The 19,751-nt window shown below is 40.1% G+C and overlaps 1 protein-coding gene across 1 annotated transcript; it reads right to left on the bottom strand.

The window, feature by feature from the left end:
* Nucleotides 1–4,165: 4,165 nt before the first annotated feature.
* On the bottom strand, nt 4,166–19,318 carry LOC142388075 (heterogeneous nuclear ribonucleoprotein L-like). Its single transcript, XM_075472962.1, has 14 exons — nt 19,202–19,318; nt 18,372–18,487; nt 18,019–18,256; nt 17,610–17,695; nt 16,077–16,173; nt 13,603–13,675; nt 10,545–10,577; nt 9,927–9,998; nt 8,795–9,042; nt 6,158–6,279; nt 5,833–6,034; nt 5,687–5,744; nt 5,454–5,564; nt 4,166–4,780 (listed from the first exon to the last, which is right to left on the bottom strand). The coding sequence occupies exons 1-14, from the start codon at nt 19,277–19,279 to the stop codon at nt 4,722–4,724; spliced, it is 1,593 nt and encodes a 530-aa protein (XP_075329077.1). The 5' UTR covers nt 19,280–19,318; the 3' UTR covers nt 4,166–4,721.
* Nucleotides 19,319–19,751: the final 433 nt, after the last annotated feature.

Genomic DNA, 19,751 nt, shown 5'->3' with positions numbered 1-19,751 from the left:
AACAGAAGGGGTCCAAGAACTGACCCCTGAGGAACTCCACGTGTCATAGCCACTCGATCAGATTGATTACTTCCAATAGTCACAAAATAACTCCGCTCCTCCAAGTAGGACCTGAACCATTCTAGGACTGTCCCGCTGAGTCCTGCCCAGGTTTCCAACCTGTTCAGCAGTACACTGTGATCCACAGTGTCAAATGCAGCGCTGAGATCCAACAATACCAGAACTGACACCTTACAAACATGTATGTTTGCTTGTATGTATGTTTGTATGTATGCATGTATGTTTGCTTGTATGCATGTAAATATGTATGTTTGTATGCATGTATGTTTGCATGCATGTAAATGTGGATGTATGTATGTTTGCATGTATACATGTATATATGCATGTAAATATGTATAAATGTATGTTTGTATGCATGTAAATATGTATGTTTGCATGTATACATGAATGTATGCATGTAAATATGTATAAATCTATGTTTGTATGTTTGAATATATGTATGCATGTAAATATTTATGTATGTTTGTATGCATGTATGTTTGTATGCATGTATGTTTACATGCATGTATATATAAATACGACCGTATTAGTCCAGTGCTCAGGTCTCTGCACTGGCTTCCTGTCGCTCAGAGAATAGACTTTAAAACTTTTAAACTTGTGTACAAGTTTCTTCATGGTGTAGCACCAAAGTACATCTCTGACATGTTAAAGCCATATGAACCAACTCGGGCTCTGAGAACCTCAGGGAGGGGTCTGCTGCTGGGGCCCAGAGTCAGGACTAAACAAGGTGAGGCTGCGTTTCAGTTTTATGCTCCTAACATCTGGAACAGCCTTCCAGAAGATGTGAGACAGGCCTCAGCTCTGACAATGTTTAAATCCAGGCTGAAAACAGTTCTATTTAGCTGTGCATATGACACCTTAAAGTATTTTATCTGCACTCTTTCCTTTTTAATTAATTAATGATTATTTTAATGGGTTTTTAATTTCTTTATTTTATTTTTTATTTCTTTTTAATGATTTTATTGCCTTCTTGTGATTTTATGTAGCTGTGAAGCACTTTGAATTGCCCTGTGTATGAATTGTGCTCTATAAATAAAATTGCCTTGCCTTGCCTATATGTATGCATGTAAATATGTATGCATGTAAATATGTATGTTTGTATGCATGTATGTTTGCATGCATGTAAATATGTATGTTTGTATGCATGTAAATATGTATGTTTGCATGCATGTATGCATGTATGTTTGCATGCATGTAAATATGTATGTTTGCATGCATGTATGCATGTATGTTTGCATGCATGTAAATATGTATGTTTGCATGCATGTATATATGTATGCATGTATGTTTGTATGCATGTAAATATGTGTTTGCATGCATGTATATATGTATGCATGTAAATATGTGTTTGCATGCATGTAAATATGTATGCATGTAAATATGTGTTTGCATGCATGTATATATGTATGCATGTAAATATGTGTTTGCATGCATGTATATATGTATGCATGTAAATATGTATGCATGTAAATATGTGTTTGCATGCATGTATGTTTGCATGCATGTATATATGTATGCATGTAAATATGTGTTTGCATGCATGTATATATGTATGCATGTATATATGTATGCATGTAAATATGTGTTTGCATGCATGTATATATGTATGCATGTAAATATGTGTTTGCATGCATGTATATATGTATGCATGTAAATATGTGTTTGCATGCATGTATATATGTATGCATGTAAATATGTATGTTTGTATGCATGTATGTTTGTATGCATTTATATATGTATGCATGTAAATATGTATGCATGTATATATGTATGCATGTATGTTTGCATGCATGTATATATGTATGCATGTAAATATGTATGTTTGTATGCATGTATGTTTGTATGCATTTATATATGTATGCATGTAAATATGTATGCATGTATATATGTATGCATGTAAATATGTGTTTGCATGCATGTATATATGTATGCATGTAAATATGTATGCATGTATATATGTATGCATGTAAATATGTATGCATGTAAATATGTATGTTTGTGTGCATGTATGTTTGCATGCATGTATATATGTATGCATGTATGTTTGTATGCATGTAAATATATATGTTTGCATGCATGTATATATGTATGCATGTATGTTTGCATGCATGTATATATGTATGCATGTATGTTTGTATGCATGTAAATATGTATGTTTGTATGCATATATGTTTGCATGCATGTATGCATGTATGTTTGCATGCATGTATATATGTATGTTTGCATGCATGTATGTTTGCTTGTATGCATGTAAATATGTATGTTTGCATGTAAATATGTATGTTTGTATGCATGTATGTTTGCTTGTATGCATGTAAATATGCATGTTTGTATGTATGTTTGTATGCATGTAAATATGTATGTTTGCATGCATATATGCATGTATGTTTGCATGCATGTATGCATGTATGTTTGCATGCATGTATATATGTATGCATGTATGTTTGTGTGCATGTAAATATGTATGTTTGCATGCATGTATATATGTATGTTTGCATGCATGTATGTTTGCTTGTATGCATGTAAATATGTATGTTTGCATGTAAATATGTATGTTTGTATGCATGTATGTTTGCTTGTATGCATGTAAATATGCATGTTTGTATGTATGTATGTATGTATGCATGTAAATATGTATGTTTGCATGCATGTATATATGTATGCATGTATGTTTGTATGCATGTAAATATGTATGTTTGCATGCATGTAAATATGTATGCATGTATGTTTGTATGCATGTAAATATGTATGTTTGCATGCATGTATGTTTGCTTGTGTGCATGTAAATATGCATGTTTGTATGTATGTATGTATGCATGTAAATATGTATGTTTGCATGCATGTATATATGTATGCATGTATGTATGTATGCATGTAAATATGTATGTTTGCATGCATGTATATATGTATGCATGTATGTTTGTATGCATGTAAATATGTATGTTTGTATGCATGTAAATATGTATGTTTGCATGCATGTATATATGTATGCATGTATGTTTGTATGCATGTAAATATGTATGTTTGTATGCATGTATGTCTGCATGCATGTTTGCATGCATGTATGTTTGCATGCATGTATATATGCATGTATGTTTGTATGCATGTAAATATGTATGTTTGCATGCATGTATATATGTATGCATGTATGTTTGTATGCATGTAAATATGTATGTTTGTATGCATGTATGTCTGCATGCATGTTTGCATGCATGTATGTTTGCATGCATGTATATATGCATGTATGTTTGTATGCATGTAAATATGTATGTTTGCATGCATGTATGTTTGCTTGTGTGCATGTAAATATGCATGTTTGTATGTATGTATGTATGCATGTAAATATGTATGTTTGCATGCATGTATGCATGTAAATATATATGTTTGTATGCATGTATGTTTGCATGCATGTATATATGTATGTTTGCTTGTATGCATGTAAATATGTATGTTTGTATGCATGTATGTTTGCATGCATGTATATATGTATGTTTGCTTGTATGCATGTAAATATGTATGTTTGTATGCATGTATGTTTGCATGAATGTATATAAGTATGCATGTATACATGAATGTATGTTATGTTTCCACTTACCTCCAGAAAATATGGATTGGGGGCAAAACCAAAAAACTTGGGCCTGATCAGCAAAACCTCTCCAGAGTCTCTCCAACAGGCCAGATGTGTACCAGTGAAATGAGGTTTTTCCAACAAAGTTTCTCCAAATCCAGGAGTTGGTGGAGTTTCACAGGCATTCAACCACGTCCGGTTATCACGATGTCCAACTCCATTTCCTGTCGATCATTAGTCCTTTGATACTCCCTGAATTGTATGCCTCAATAAATATATGAATAACCTCTGGTGACTCTGCTGGGTTACAACCCATCAGCTTTTTATAAGTACCTGTAAAAGTCTTGCCCACCTAACCCATACATTTGACATTAGTTAAAGCTGTTAAGATCCCATTTTTACATACAGCAGTGATACCATAACAGGTCCCCAACCTGCTTTTCATAGGCTAATAATAACGTTAAGGTTTGAAAGACCCTCGTGGAGCCAAACTAAACCACAGAAAACTAGAATCTTAATGGAAGTACAAGACAAAGGTTGTAATTGAGTTTTTGTTTTTTATTTTCTTAGAACAAAACATTTCTCCATCATCAGACATGGAGACACATAACCTAACAGTCAGCAATTAAAATAACACAAAAGAAAAATGATATAATAAAAGTTCAAAAAGACAACTTTTACAAAAACCACGTTGTCCACTGCCTCTGAACCACCTGAGCATAAAACCACTTCTTTCAAATATGCCGCGTCAGGTTACTGTATGAGCAGAATACAAAAAGTAAAAAGGACAACTTAATGTTGAGGACACACAGGAACTGATGCTCGTTAACATATCTGGGGCATGATGTCAAATTTAAATGCCTGTCATTTATTAATATGCAGTTCAGTATATCAAAAATGAGGTCATTTGAACATCTGGGATCAATTATTATTATTATTTTCTTAAACCGTGAAGTTTAATTTTCACAGTTAAGGAAGTTTTTTTTTTTTGAAAAATCAAATTTCTTCAGGTGGGTTGCAAGCAGTCGGGGTCAAAGTACATGTGAACATAGGAATGACGGACCAATCTTTCTCTTCCTGCTACAAAATGCACTCAGTTGGCGTGCTGAACAGTGGAGAAGCACAGTTTCAAGGTGTAGGGGTAGGGTCCAGCTGGAGGGAGAAAGAGATGAAATGTTAGGCAACGATTAAACAACAAAAACCCTACAGACATGTGCACACACAGCTGGACCCGAATCTGGCCTCGGTTTGCAACAACGCAGCTCTATCTGTCAAAAACCTGCAATGACCCTTTAAATATATGAAAGCTCAGAGTTTTAGACTAAATTCAAACTGGGCCCCTGCTACCCATCTCAATGAGTGGATCCAAACCATCGAGTAGGTGCAGCATTTAAATGACTGAAGCAGACAAGTTGTTCCAGTTGCAAAATAAACCAAACGTAACTTAACAAGGCATCGATTGTGCTTCACACTGAAGTGAAAAGATACCAAACAGACACGCCTTTGAGCTACTCTGATGATGCCCTAAAGCTGTGTTTTTTTTCCCCCTTTATAAACAGTCTGCATTCTGTCAAATAAGACGGTCAACAGTTCACACATACCGAGAACAAAGTGGAGGGAAGTAACCAAGATACGCCCAACAACATCGAGATAAAAATAAACTGAGAAAATACTGGAAAAGCAGTTTGTAATGACCGTTTGTCTTTACACCCCCCAAAATAAAGCCATAGAGGTACAAGGTCAGGTCTCCGCATCACAATCGGACCAAATTGTGATACAGGATGCACATATGACATTCCTTTGTCTTTACTCATCCGATACAGACCTGGATTTTTCATTTGGTAGTGGTTCATCAAGGCCAGAGCCTCCATGGCGTCGTTGATGGACTCCCACTCGAGCAGACCTGAAGCACTGCGATCACTGGGAGCTGCACCACCTGCAGGTTAGAGGAGCCAGAAATATGTCAAGATTAGGAGCTACTAAAAGAATATCCGTCGCTCCATCCATATAAAAACAAAAGTTACTTCTTGTTCAGCACTCAAAAATCAAACGGCTTACTTTTCCCCGTGAACATTTTGACGTTAACGGGGGTCTTGACGCCAATCTCTTCGCAAATCTGTAAGACACACGTTTGAAATGCATGAGAAACATTTCCACAGAAAACACACAGAAGTGAGTAAAACGCCTCTCATGTCCGAACGCACCGTAGAGAAGACCTCCGGTGTGGCGTCGGGCTGAGCGTTGAAGAAGTGCAACACGTTGCTCGGGTGCTGGATGCGGTTTTTAGCTGCCTGTTCTGGGGAGGTGAACCGGTTGTTCCTGGAGCCGTGGAAATCTTTAAAGCTGCTCGAGCCGTCCTCCAGCTCATAGCACTGACCCGGTACGATCGCCTGCTGCTTTGATACACTGCAGGAAGAGATAATTTTCAAATGATTTCCCTTTAGAAATCAAAAACAGAAGCTGAGAAACGCTTCAGGCTAAAGGGAGTCCAACACCATGCCGCCTCCTCCGTTAACAGGTTGAACTCACCAAACGTTCAGTTTCTGCCCAAACAGGAAGTTGTTGTTCAGATGAGTGATGGCACGGTCGACAGCATAGCAGTCTCCCATTTCCACCATGGCAGCCCCGGGTTTACTCTTCATGAACTTCACCTTAAGGAAGGAGAACCAACAGGTTTGACCAGTTTGCCTCTGCAGTTCGTTTTAAACAGTTGCTCTCAGTTCAGAGTACAAGAGAGTAAAACCAAACAACAACAACGGAAAGCTCCTCTGCCAACTTTGTTTGTCTTTTAAAGTCTTCAGTTGATAGATGGCTTTAGCTAATAATCCTTTCTCAGTTGGACTTTCTGTGCCCTGAAGATAACTAAAACCTACAAAATTTAAAGCAAGTTAACAGCATGAAGAAAGTGTCGACCTCTCCTCTTTAAGAGCAACCGTTTCTAGAAGAAAAAATGCTTTTCATGACAAAAAGATGAGACATTGGACCTTTTTGAAGAAGAATTCTAGGGATGCACGATACTATTCTAATATACTCGTTACAGTTAACCGACACCAATTTATTGCATGAAGACCGCTTGTCATTTTTGTTGTATTTTTTATTTTTTTTTTAGATTGGCAGCTAGGGGTGTTTAGGCTAGTGAGACCGACTTCCAAGTATCGGTACCAGCAAGTACAGTGGAAACCGCTTATAGTGATCACGTTGGTCCAGAGCCAATTTGAACACTATAAGCGGTTGATTACCAAAACCGAATTTGTATTATTGTATTTTTCTTAGAGGTGCACCGAATATTCGGCAACCGAAAATATTCGGCCGAAAACGCAAAAAAAACACATTCGGCTTTCGGCCGAAAGCCAAATGAGTGGCCGAATCGGAGGCCGAATAGTGGTGACGCAAAATTATCCACTTCCAGACGGCGGAGTCGACAGAACCAAAGTCATCTGTAAACTCTGCCAATATGCCGCCCATTGATTCAATGCGAGACTCCGGTTCTTTTCACAGATGTTTATTAACGCCACATCAACACCGTATAACTAAATGTTCAAGTAAACAAAATAAAATACAACATTAGTTGTTGTAATCATTAAAGAAATAGCATTCTTAGCATTGTCGCTGGTACCAATAAATAATCAAAGTAATACTGGCCACTTTAGCTGCTGAGGCAGAGTCATTCCCCAGGGGCAATCTTCACGGTCAGAACTAGGATTCTTTAACTTACACTTCTCCTCTGCATCACATTCACACAGTTACAGCAAACACCACGAAGCATGGAGTAATAAAATAAAAATAAACTAGCAGGTAACATCACCGCTACAGGTGCTCCTCGGTCTCTGTGTGAAGCTCTCGGAGCTAACCGACGCTACTTCCTGTTTTACTTGTTTCCACGTAAAAGCATGCATTTCAAAATAAATTAAAAATAAAAACTCCTGCATTTACAGCCAAGTTGAATTGTCTTCTCACCGTAGTAGTTTCAGTCTAAAATATCACTTAAAGGCAAAACACACAAACTACAAAAAATGCTGCCACTGTTCCTGAAGGAGCAGGCTAGGACACTCAGATAATTTGTTATATTGCATGTTTTTACATTTTTGTGTTGGAACGCTTTTATAATATGTTGTATTTTTTGTTGTATGAAATGAATGAAAAAAAACCCAGAATGAATTGAAAATGGGAATTAATGAAACTTATCTTTAGTTATAGTTATTAGTAATAACTTTTGAAGATTTCAAATAAACATTTATTTTCTTTGAAAAACATGTTTAAACATTTATTGTAAGGCGTAGATTTAAGCAATATTTAAAAATGGTGAAAAATCTAACTTTTGATAACTTAACTGAACTGTAATATTCGGTTTCGGTTTTCGGCCAAGTGATTAATTATTATTCGGTTTCGGCCACAAATTTTCATTTCGGTGCACCTCTAATTTTTCTTGCCATTTTATTTTTTACTCCCTTGATTCCTTTCTGGACGTCTGCTTCTGCCTCGCTAGCTAACGTAACGGAGTTGACACCGGGCAGCAAGCCGAGATGCTGCGGCGAAGCTTGGCATTCCTCAGGCTACCTTGTGCAGTCTAATTTAAGATACGAGACAGTCATGAATGCTAACGACGGAGAAAGAAAACGAAGGCACCCGGGAAAAGCACCTGAGGAATGCCAAGCTTCGCCGCAGCATCTCGTTGGCTCGTTTTTGCCAATTTGTCATACGCCTCGAGGAGACTACGTTTTTCATTCAGAGAAAATGACTTCCTTTTTCCAGCCATGATTGGCTTGCTGCCCGGTGTCGTCAACTCGTTACGTTAGCTAGCGAGGCAGAAGCAGACGTCCAGAAAGGAATCAAGGGAGTAAAAATAAAATAGCTACACGTAGTTTTAAAATGATTTTTGCACATGTTTACATTCATAAAATGGCCAAAAAAATTAACATTATAAGCGGATTTCTTTATTACTATAAAACGAATTATTTAAACAGCATTTGTATAGAAATGATTCTGTCCCAAGACTTTTGATCTATATAAGCGGTTGATTCCTATATCCGTGACCACTATAAGCGGTTTCCACTGTATTCAGATCCAAGTATCGGTTAGGAAAAATAAAAAGTGGTATCATTCCCATTTCTCTCTCTACACTGGACCTGTTCTTTTAAATGGTTTCACAGCCAAAGCAATACTGACCCTTTCTACGTTTCCATAGAGACAGAAGATGTTGAAGACGCGGTCTGCGTTCATCTTGACAGGCTCCAGCCCATAAACCATGACGACCGGAGAGTCGGCATGGGCACCGTACTCGCCCGGAGGAGGCGGGGGGGGTCCGTAACCCGGCCCATAGCTCCTCCCTCCACGTCCTCTCATTGGAGGACCCATACGACGGCTCTCATAGGGTGGCGATCCATAATTCTCATCGTAACCATGGTAACCACCTCCTAAAGAATAAGGGACACCAATTGAGAGGAGCAAAAAATAAATACAAACAAGCAATCTATTAAAGAAACTTCCATTGGATCAATTTTAGTGCCTTTACTAAATATGAGACATAACTTGGACATCTTTTTGACCAAAGCTGGTCCAGTGCTCAGAACCAGTTTGATCGTCCACAGCCACCACAGACCCACGTCACTGGATACCAACACTAAAGGAATGTCTGCATGACGTGTAGGAAGATAAATATCTGGTCTGTAAATCCAATGCCAACACACAAGTCTAACGATGACGAGATAACCATGGAGCACAAAGTGCAGCAGTGCGGGAGGAGTTTACAGCCCGTTGATAACCTCCAAGTTTCTGTAGTTGACCTCGGCAAAGGGAGACGGTGAATCCACACAGATCCACGTTCGTCTCGTCTTCCTCGCACGGCTCGAGTTAAACAGTGACAGTTTGTGAACGCCAACCAAACGCACCGCAGACCCGACTGAAGCACGCCACTTTGAGCGGGAACTGTTAATGCCAGTTGGCGATATTAAAACAAGGCCGTGAGCGGCATTTTTCTGAGCTAATATTCAGGTTTAAGAAGTTGAATTAAACAGACTGAACGCTACACTGGCAAGGGTTTTTCAAACATGGCGGTTTGACCACCTGGTTGAACCTCAAAACTCAGCTTGCAGGCGTCCTTGGATCAGAGCTCATCATAGCACCACCTTATCTGTGCTTTGGCCGTGGAAACAAAGAACTGATTCCAAGTCAGGACCATGAAAGGAACACAAGTGATCTAAATGCTTAAAGACTCTTTAAACAACTAATTATTTGACTTTTTTTTTTTGGAGAAATGTGTGTTGCGGCGTGTTTTCTCTAAAGAACGCGAGGGTCTTACCGTACTCTGGAGGGTGGTCCCCCAGCAGAGCTGGCTGTCTCTGGCGTTTGTTGGGGTTGGCATTTACGTCTTCTATTAGAACAGGGAGGAGGAGAGAGGAAGTAGCATAAATCAAACAAGACTTTGAACAATGTTAACACGACAGTGGGATGAAAACTGAGATTTTGACACCAACATCCGCCTCTGTGCACCAGTCTACAAATTTGTCAGGCTCTCTTTAAAAAAAAAAAAAAGACGCCAGATATTAGTCGACATGCGTTTCAGGATTGATTCATCTAGACTGTAAGAGTCATACGTGCACAGACGTACAGCCCTCCCCCCACATTACACTCCAGGCTACATACAATGACTTCAACTATCTCAGAGATTGTTTTGGTTCATCAAAATTAGTTGCGGGAATGAGGATGTAACATAACCTTTAAGGAAATGAACTTTAAAAAACAATCCCTTCCAAAAAGGTAATGTGTTAACCTTTAAAAAACAGGAAGAAATGGAAAAGATGAGGTGGATGCTGATGATCGAGGAGGTGAAACGGGTATCAAACAAATTCACTCTGGACAGTAAGAGATGACTAAATTCAAAAGGAAAAAAAAAAAAAGTTTGTACGCTCACACACACCTGCATTGCTCCCATTGCCATCTGCATCACCATCTGTACAGGTACACAATAATCACACATAATCAGAATGGAAGCCAGGTTAATCAGTTACAATTTACAGGACGAATCAATTCAAGTTGTCCCAGTTAAATGTCAGGAGAGTGCAGTAAAAATACTCATGACAAGGCTGTCTGTTCTTATTTGGAAGTATTTCAGAACAAATGTAGACAAATTAACCGACATGCTGATGGCTTGGTACCTCTGCAGGTGACCAACCAGGCAATGTGAACGCAGCCCAGCTCACACCCTCGCTCTGAGTAAGTAACGTGATTAAGAAACTATCACAAGTCCTGGGAAGTCACACATGGATTACTCAAGGCTTCAAACCGCCGTCAGAAGCAGCATCAGTGTGTAATGGGGTACGTTTGAGCGACATTCAAAGCAGGCGTCGACAGCAGCGCAACCATCAGCCTCTTTCAGAAAGAGGGTTAAGCCCGCATGAGGACAAGAGGAGTGTCTGTCTTGTGTGGCGATGTTGGTTGCTGCGCTTTGCGGTCATGTGGTGCTGTGCAGTTATTTCGCGAGGAGGGTCTCGATTTACTTACTGCATGTTTATTAACAGTGGGAAGACATTTGCTGTGGCAGCTCCCACACTCTCCATTCAGTTCATTTCATCCCAAACTCTCATCCAATTCCTCTTTGGAAGTGGGGTGAGGGCAACTCTCCACCGCGGGTTCGATTCTTGGGTTTTATCAAGTTGAAATGCTCATTGATGGGCTGTTTGGGGGTTTCCGTCCTTTGTGTTCCATTTTAGTGGAGTGCTTAGCGTCCACTGGTTGGCCTTGAGGCTGCCTGAGAGCACATGTCAGTAGGCAGGGTGGCTCCTCTCAAATTGCCAAACCTGCATTACATGGAAGGCGTTACACATGTTCTAGAGACTTTCATAATATATATATATAAATATATATTTTCAAAATTCTCTAAAGGATACCTAAACAGGGATAATTAGCAAAAAAAAAAAAACCAAAAAAAAAAAAAATTAGTGGGAGGATAATATGAGACAAGTAGAAAGAGTGAGACAGAAAGGCTGAATTCCATGTGGGAGGGATACATATGGGATAAAACTAAAAATAAAAAAATAAAAATGGGCCTGACTGGGCTCTGAGTGTGCTTGATGGTGCTGTCAGCAGTGTCCTGTCTTCATCAGTTGTCTTGTGTCGACTCCAGTGTGAATGGCTACAGCTCGACTCGTGGTGCTATTCACCTGTGGGATCAGTCGAGTGTGTGTCGAGGCGTGACGAGCAACACGGCCCCAACAGTACATGAAGGGCCTTAAACATGTTATCTTAGTAGATTGTATCAGTATGCGTCATCTGTTGCAGTGAGGGATGTCTGCCACTACCTTCTTTTTTTGGTGGAGTTGTGCATCCTCTGGTGCAAGTCTCCGTTTGGTGTTGACAGTGGAGCGCTGTAGATGCAAGATTTGGTCTGCTTCAATGTGTCATTCGCAGTAGGAAGAAGGGGAAAGAGGGGGGAGGGACTAAGTGTAGCTCAGTGCCCAAAACTCCCCACACTCCTCAGTGTCTTCATGGCTCTTGTGCAGGAATGAGTGGTATATCAGTCCTACTTCGTCATGTTGAGTGGATGGTGTCTTGTAGGGAATTCTCCTTGTATCTTGGAACATTTGGCCCTCTGTATGAGTGGTTGTGTCCTCACTGAAGAAGGGGAAACTTGAGGTGGTGACTGCTGAGTGGTGATGTCAGCATGTATCTGCCTTTCCCTCTGAGCACAAAATGAGTGTGTTCTTTGGAGATCACAGACTACAGACAGCCTGTTAACTGATGCTGGTCCATGCCTTTATTCTCACTTCCTACCCTCAAAATAAAATGAGGATCAGAAGCTAACGAAAGGCCGTTTCTATTTTAGGTCCCGCTGAGTGGGACTGACGGAAAAGCCTCCTGAAACTTGCATGCAAGCAAATGGAAGAACTTTGCCGTGTGCAAACACAAAGATTGTATCCAGTGGCTGCCTCTTAAAGCACAAACACATATTCCATAAACCCTGCAAATCTCGAATGTGTTGTGAGGGAAGCAGGAACAGCAGATGCGAGCCAAAAGAGAAAACAAATCAGAATCTTCATGCCTGAACTATGTAAACAAAATCATTGAGTCGTTGCCCATCTGCCGACACCCGGGACAAAAGTGCTCACGTTGTCTGCCATTAAACTGCTTATTTAAAGACAAACCCTCCCCACCACGGAGTCAAAGCGGATCAGATTTCAGCTCAGTCTTATGGGAGAAGTAACAGTTCACCAACATTTACTCTTTATGACCGGTTCTCTCTAAAAAACAACAACAACAAAAAACATTTAATAATTTTCAAGTAGATGCACACTTTACAGTTTATAAGCACCTTCAATTTAAATGAGTTTACCTGATCAGATCAAATTAACGTTGAGAATTTGGGGAAAAGCCCAAGCAGTCTCAGCAAGGGGAACAAGCTCAACAAGATGTTGCAGGTGAGGAAGTGCACATCTCGTAATTAAAGCTCAGGGTTTGTAACAGGATGCAGACATAAAAAAATAAAGAGCGTCCGTTTCCAGTAAAAAAGGAATCCGGTATGAACTGAAGGAAACTCTGCGTGTGTCAACATTTCATTAAGTAAAAACCAGAAGAACTAGATGCCAACACTAGCCTGAAGACATTTACCAGCATCAAGCATATGATCTTTATTACTATGTTACAGTAACATGTGAAAAATATGATACCAAACAGTCATCTTCAAGTCTGCAAATGCGTTCCTGCCAGTCCCACCACACAGCAGAGGTAGTTTTACAGAACAGGGATTTTATTTTTAAACACCAAGACCCAGATTTTGAATCCAAATACAACACCCGTCTTCCAATACGTTATAATGGAGGCAGTTTAAGCTTTAGCTTCTAAGTAGTATGATCAATGAGGAGCGTTGCGTCCATCTTCCCAGTAATATGCCTGCTGAAACTCTCCATGGTGGCAGTTATGGGTGTTGAAATGTATCAGTAACAAATGTGTGGCGCTCAAGAATGTGTTTGAGGTCTTACCTGGTCCTCCCAGACTGGGGTTTGTGTAGTCCCAGGTGTCTTGGTCATTCTTGAACACATTCAGACGAGTTGGCTGTGGAAACAGAAAGCAGAGTTTCAGGCAGGCTGACAAAAATGTTGAGCTATTTACACAACTATAGGCTTCGTTTATAATCCAAATAGAGCTGGAACAGCAGCGGGGGCCTGAACTACGGAGCAGGTTCCACATGTGCAGGGTCTCTTCTGGTTATCTAGCAACAATAAAGACCTCAACAAGTTGCACTGCGACACTCGGGACCCGCTCGGTACGTTAACCTGGGCTTTCTGACTCTGGATGTGTGTGATCATGTAAAGGTGGCATCAGATGACCAAACATGCAGCCAAAGCAGGAAGGACAAAATCTTTAAACAGCTGTCACAAGTACCATTACAACCTAATTAAGACCATAGAAGGTTAAAAACCTCTCCAAATTAGTTTGTTTGACATGTATATGCACATTGTCTCAGATCATTCTGCATGTTACATGTCAGGATTGTTTTTAAGCTGCACTTTAAATGAATGGAGCTGTAGTCTTCAGGTATGTGAGACTTATTGTAAACGTCATTCAAGCTCAAAAACTCAACACAAAAAGGTTTTAGTTCTCCGAGATGGATGCAGATCGATTGTAATATGCAGATGAATAAAAAGATTTAATGTTAAGGCTGAGTTATACTTCTTTTTACTGCCCTTGCGCTTTCTTCTTGCGTTTATGTAAATGGCTCGAGACGTTTATACTTCATTTAGCTTTGCCGGCGCTTGCGTGTGCTGTGTGGCGATTCACCGCCAGGACAGTAGGTGGAGTAGCGGGTTTTTTCAATGACAAGCCTACTACAATGAAAGGAAATTCACCGCCAGGACCTCTTCAAGTGGAGTCATGCTTCTTCTTCTTGTAAATAGCCGTTATTTTGTCAGATTTTCAACACCTTGGCGGTCTAAACGACTACTTTCTTGCCTGAAAATGTTTCAAATGTTGCTAAAGTTATATATTTACAGAGTTTATAGCTCAAGGGAAATCAGCTTTTCAGGCCGGCTGATTTCGACTCTGGCAGGAGTGAAGTGCACTGTGTGTAAACGCTCTGCATACTGTCAGATCGATGAGTATGCCGTTTTCAAGTAGTAGGCTTGCGTCTTTTCTTGCGTAAAGTTTAGAAAAATGAGGTGACACACGCAAGCTCGCAATGGGGGGCTTGCAACCGCGCAAGGGCTTGCGTTTCTCCTTGCGTCTTGCTTTGCGTCTTGCGTTACCGACTATAAACCAGGCTTTAGTTAAGGCCGTTTAAAAGTCAACAGGAATAAATGATCTGATCAGCAGCTCCAGAGCAGGTTAGATCAGTTTAAAGTCACTTAATTAAGCTGCTTTGTTGAAAACTGACACTAACAGACCCGTTAGCTTTAATTAATCACCCCTATAAAGAGAGGGGGAGAAGACCTGCAGCAAAGGGCCGTCCGGTGCGGGATTCGAACCGGGGCCAGCTGCAGCGAGGACTGTAGCCTCTGTACATGGAGCGGCTGCTTAACGGTTAAGATGATCACGTGATTCTAAAGATGATCGGATGGAAATGATCGGATTTAACCTTAAAAACAACAATTATGACCATGTTCACGTTTTACATTCATCCTGCGGTACAAAGAGATCGTCAAACGGAATGATGATGGCTTAACAAGTTCCATTCCATCAATATTGTTGCACGGACGGAAACAACACTGCAACGTCACAGTTTACGACAGTGGAACAATGAAGCAACAATGGAATTGACTCCATGCCAGTCACATTTTTGGTTGAGGATGCGTTCAGAGTGCAGACAACAGCAGCTATTCATGGGGGAGTCTGAGAAGAAATTTACGTTTCCTTTTAGCGTTGCCAAAAGTCAACATTAATGACGTGCGTCGGATTGTCTGATCGGCCAGCAAGACGATAAATAGACTAAGAACAATAAACTTAAAACGACAAAAGCAAATTAAAAAATAAATAAATAAAAAAAAAAATCTCTACTTTGTTCATCTAAAAAAAGATATTTATTTAAATTGAATTTGTTTACATGGTTATTTTGTGCTGCACCACTGATGAGCTACATAGAGATTTTATTTTGTTTACCCGCTTTGAAACAAACTTTGTGATAAAAGAACCATATTAAAAAGGGTATTATGTTGGATACTTCCATATAAATAATAAAAAAAACTTAAAGGACAACTAGATTTGTCTTATTATCATTAATGCATGGCTGAAGTATCGGTTTGGAACTCGTTATTGGCAGATACTCCAACTCAAATAACTCTGAGGCAAAAAAATGTGATCGGGACATCCCTAATGAAAAACAATGTCTAGACGTGATGCGACGTCTCCGGCAGAGCTGCTGTGTTCCTTTACAAATTTGTGCTCAAGTGTTCCTGTTATGAGAAGTAAACTACACCCACACAGTTTAAAACACCACCCGAGTCATATAGTGCAGTCGTACCTTTGCATACTCAATTTTCAGCGTGCAGCAGCCAGAGTAGATGTCTGCTCCGTTGAGCGATGCCTTGGCCCTCTGTGCACTTTGCACGGAGTCGAACGTGATGACGAGAGTTAAGGAGAGAACATGAAAACATTTTCCAGAAGCAAACAGTGAAAGCGTTTCACATCCAAGTCATATCACACATGATCATCGGCCTTTTTTTTTTTTTTTTTTTAAAGTCAAGATTGCAAAATTAGTTGAAATGGCCACAATTTTTCATGTTTTCAATTCAAGCAACATTACAAGTAAGTAAAGTGTGGAACCACAACAATTAATATTAACATGCCACACACAGAGGTTGTGCAATTCATACAGTGCTGGATGAAAACACATGAAAAATGTCAGCGTTTTACAGATTGAAGCTTAACCGCTTGAACCGCCTTACATCATAGCAACAATGCAGCCGTCATAAACTTGAGAAAAACGGGTTTACTTCAGCTGAAGACTCAGTCAGTGCTGCAGCACCACACTGAACTCTAAAACTCCTGCTTTAGTTAAGTTTTTGTTTTCCCATTTGGACCACTGCCTTTTTGTTCCAGTAAATATACACAAAAGGAGAAATCAACACCAAAAGGCCACGAACTGTGTGGGTAAACGTTTAACATACTCCGCTGCTTCTAACTTAGTTTGCTGGAGCTCATCGTACATGTGAGTGCTGAATGGGGATTTTAATCACATGAGGCTGCAGTTTTAACGGCTGATTTTTAGTCACAAGAATGACAACAACTTTATTGTGTAATTATATATATATATATATATATATATATATATATAGAGAGAGAGAGAGAGATAGATAGAGATATATATATATATATGCATACTAAAACTGTACTGTGTTTTTCAACAAGGTAACCAGCTCTACGTGTATGACCGATGTTGAACGCACTTATGCCAGGCTGAGCTGCAGCGATCAGCTGAATCTGAGCAGCAACATTCTCAGATTCAGGGCTGATAAAGATCAAATGAGAGTGTTTCTAAGTGTCACTTCACTCTGAAGTTCAATATTGTCAAACTAGACAGGCCTGTTAACGTTCCCGTCTATATTTTTGTTATTTGCGGCTCTGCAAGCATCAAAGATGTTCGGTCTGTATTTAGTATATTCAAATCATCATGTTTCTAATTTAATTAGTGTTAAAACCAGACAATTAATCCAGTACCCCCCCTTCAAAATACAACTCTGTCTCAGCCTAGTTGAGCCCATGCACGCAGAAGAGATTCCTTCCCCGTCTGCATTATCGGGATATGTTAATGCGATTGAAGCGGAGTGGAAAGTGATTCTCGAGTTACCGTTTCCAACAAAGTCAGACTGGAGAGTCTACGGATCTCTCCCTCAGACATTAAAAAAACGTTCAGTTGCTCCAGCGTAATGGAAACCAGTGCACGAGGGAGAGGGACTACTGGTCTGTTAGTCAGCATCAGTATTTTTAACCGAGGAGGAATCGCAGTCTATACAGTATGAGCCCCATTTCGTAAAGAATCCATGAAAAAGGATATTCAACCATCGCCTGCACGCCGTTCTTTCGGAAGATGACGATTCTCTGGACAGGCCCACAGTTGTTGCAGATAGTGTAGAGGACATCCTGATGGGAATTAAAAAAATACAACTTTAATCAGTCTGATAACAAAAACAATGTGTCATCTGTTTATCTGCTCTTAAAGTGAAAGCAAACAGGAACAACAAGCTACAGATGTTCATCTTATCGTTCATAAGAATCTCGGAGTTCCCGACAACAATTCCCCAAATCGTGCACAACAAGTTTAACATTTTGACCGATCAATACAGTCTCCTTAGTACAATAACTTCTTTTAACTGGAGCAAACCTGACTCATGTAAAATCATGTATAAGAGTTAAAATGAAACTTTGTAGGCTGGGTTATAAGGAGCACAAATCTGAGTATTTACCGTGGTGATGGGGTAGATGGGGTTCATGATGGTGAACAGAAGAACATTGTTAACACTTCTGGAGTCGTCAGAGTCTCCAGGTCTTGAGATCTTTTTACTTGTAGAATAGTTGATAAAGGCTGGGTGACCAGCGATGTACACTTGGTTGTCTGCAGCATAGGTTACAGCTGTGGATGACCCGTTCATGTCCTCATACTCCACCAGTGCCTGACGCTTGTTTGGCATCACCACCACATAACTAAAACGAACCAGAAGACACCGTTTGTAGTTAGTTCCAGGTCCAAATTTCGCTCCGATTTTTGCACCTAGTACACAACACCCCAACTATCCAAAAAGGTGCTGCTTTTATTTACCTGATGGCTCCAAATTCTTGCAAGGCCTCCACAAGGTCGGCCTCTGTAACGCCGTCCACCAGCCCCCGGACGTGGACCACCACTGAAGGAAGTGTCTTGTGAGGGTCTTCGTATCCCTATTGCAAAACAGGCATTTTTACAACGCGTTCAGCTACTTGTTTGACCAGTTCCTGATGGGATAACGGAGCCAAAAAGGCCAGTTATGCGGGTGTGCTGATCTTTCCGAAGACTACGAGTTTTCTCGGGTTGAGCCAGGGAGCAACTGGGGGAAGGGGAGTCAATTAGCCTCATGCGTTCATTATTTGTAATTCTTAGTCCACTTAACCGTTTTTTGCTACTCATAGCAACCGGTTTGTTAGAAACGAGTCACCGTTAGAAATATCTTCCCTCACAAATTAGCCATTGTTTGTGTGTGGTAGCCGGTCTAATTAGGTGTTCTGGTAATAATGTGTAGCTAGCTCCCTGCTAATGTTACCGGTGCTAGAACAAAGCGGGGCTCAGGCGAGGCCCGGCTGGTGAAACCGCCCTCCAACGATACCGCTCAGAGCTAACAGTTTAATGTTGGAAGAGGTGTGTTGGGTCTGCAAACTTCTAATGTACGTCTAAACAAGGCAACTTTTTTTGTATTTAAATTAATTGTTTGGGGGATACCGCTTTCTTTCCGCAAAAATTCAATGACTAGCGGATGCGTCGTGACACATTTTTTTTTTTTTTGCAACACACGTTTGAATGAATCAAATTCTTTCAAGAAACAAGACTAACCGAGCTGGACGTATTTGTTGTGCAAGTAGAAATTAATCTTCAACGTAACCCACACAAAATCAACTCACCGTGGCCATTCCGTCGATTCTCGGTTTTTTCGTTGGCCTGCCCTCTTCGCTGTAGTAACGGCTCGCTGCAGTAGCCATGTTGTCCCGATTAAAAAGAATGGTGGTAGTGACGAGCTGAAATGGACGGAAAAATCAAGAAAAACGAAGCTCATGTTACCACGCCCATTGTAGTGAGACATCACGCTGTGATAGGCTCAAACAGCTGTCAATCTATCTATGACTTGACCGCTAGCCAATCGGAAGACAAATATCGTCATCAGGATTCGATTCGAGTGAAGTCGTGTGTCCAATCATTTTTCAGTAGAGCGCAGACTCCGCCTATTCGACGCCCGGTCGCGTGGTAATGGTGTCGACTCACTTTATCAAAGACATTCCTCCTCTATCATTTTAATGAGTTTCAGCTCACATGTACTGTATAAATTCCTGATGGCTGTTTTTTTTCCGTTAGTTGTCAAAAAACACTGAAAATAATCAGAATCCTCATCTTTAACTTAAACATTACAAAGATACAAAAAAACAAAACAAAAGGAGTAAAGCATATAGAAGAAGA

This window comes from Odontesthes bonariensis, chromosome 9, assembly GCF_027942865.1.
Source record: "Odontesthes bonariensis isolate fOdoBon6 chromosome 9, fOdoBon6.hap1, whole genome shotgun sequence".
Lineage (NCBI taxonomy): Eukaryota > Metazoa > Chordata > Actinopteri > Atheriniformes > Atherinopsidae > Odontesthes > Odontesthes bonariensis.
Note: the sequence above shows the minus strand (reverse complement) of the source record. Positions and strands in the feature narration are given on the sequence as shown.

Coding starts and splice junctions, on each gene's coding strand:
- LOC142388075 (XM_075472962.1), bottom strand. CDS start 19,279: ATGGCTACTGCAGCGAGCCGTTACTACAGCGAAGAGGGCAGGCCAACG. Junction 18,488..19,201: donor GAATCGACGGAATGGCCACG/GTGAGTTGATTT, acceptor GTTTTGCAATAG/GGATACGAAGACCCTCACAA. Junction 6,280..8,794: donor TCTATGGAAACGTAGAAAGG/GTCAGTATTGCT, acceptor TCCTTCCTTAAG/GTGAAGTTCATGAAGAGTAA.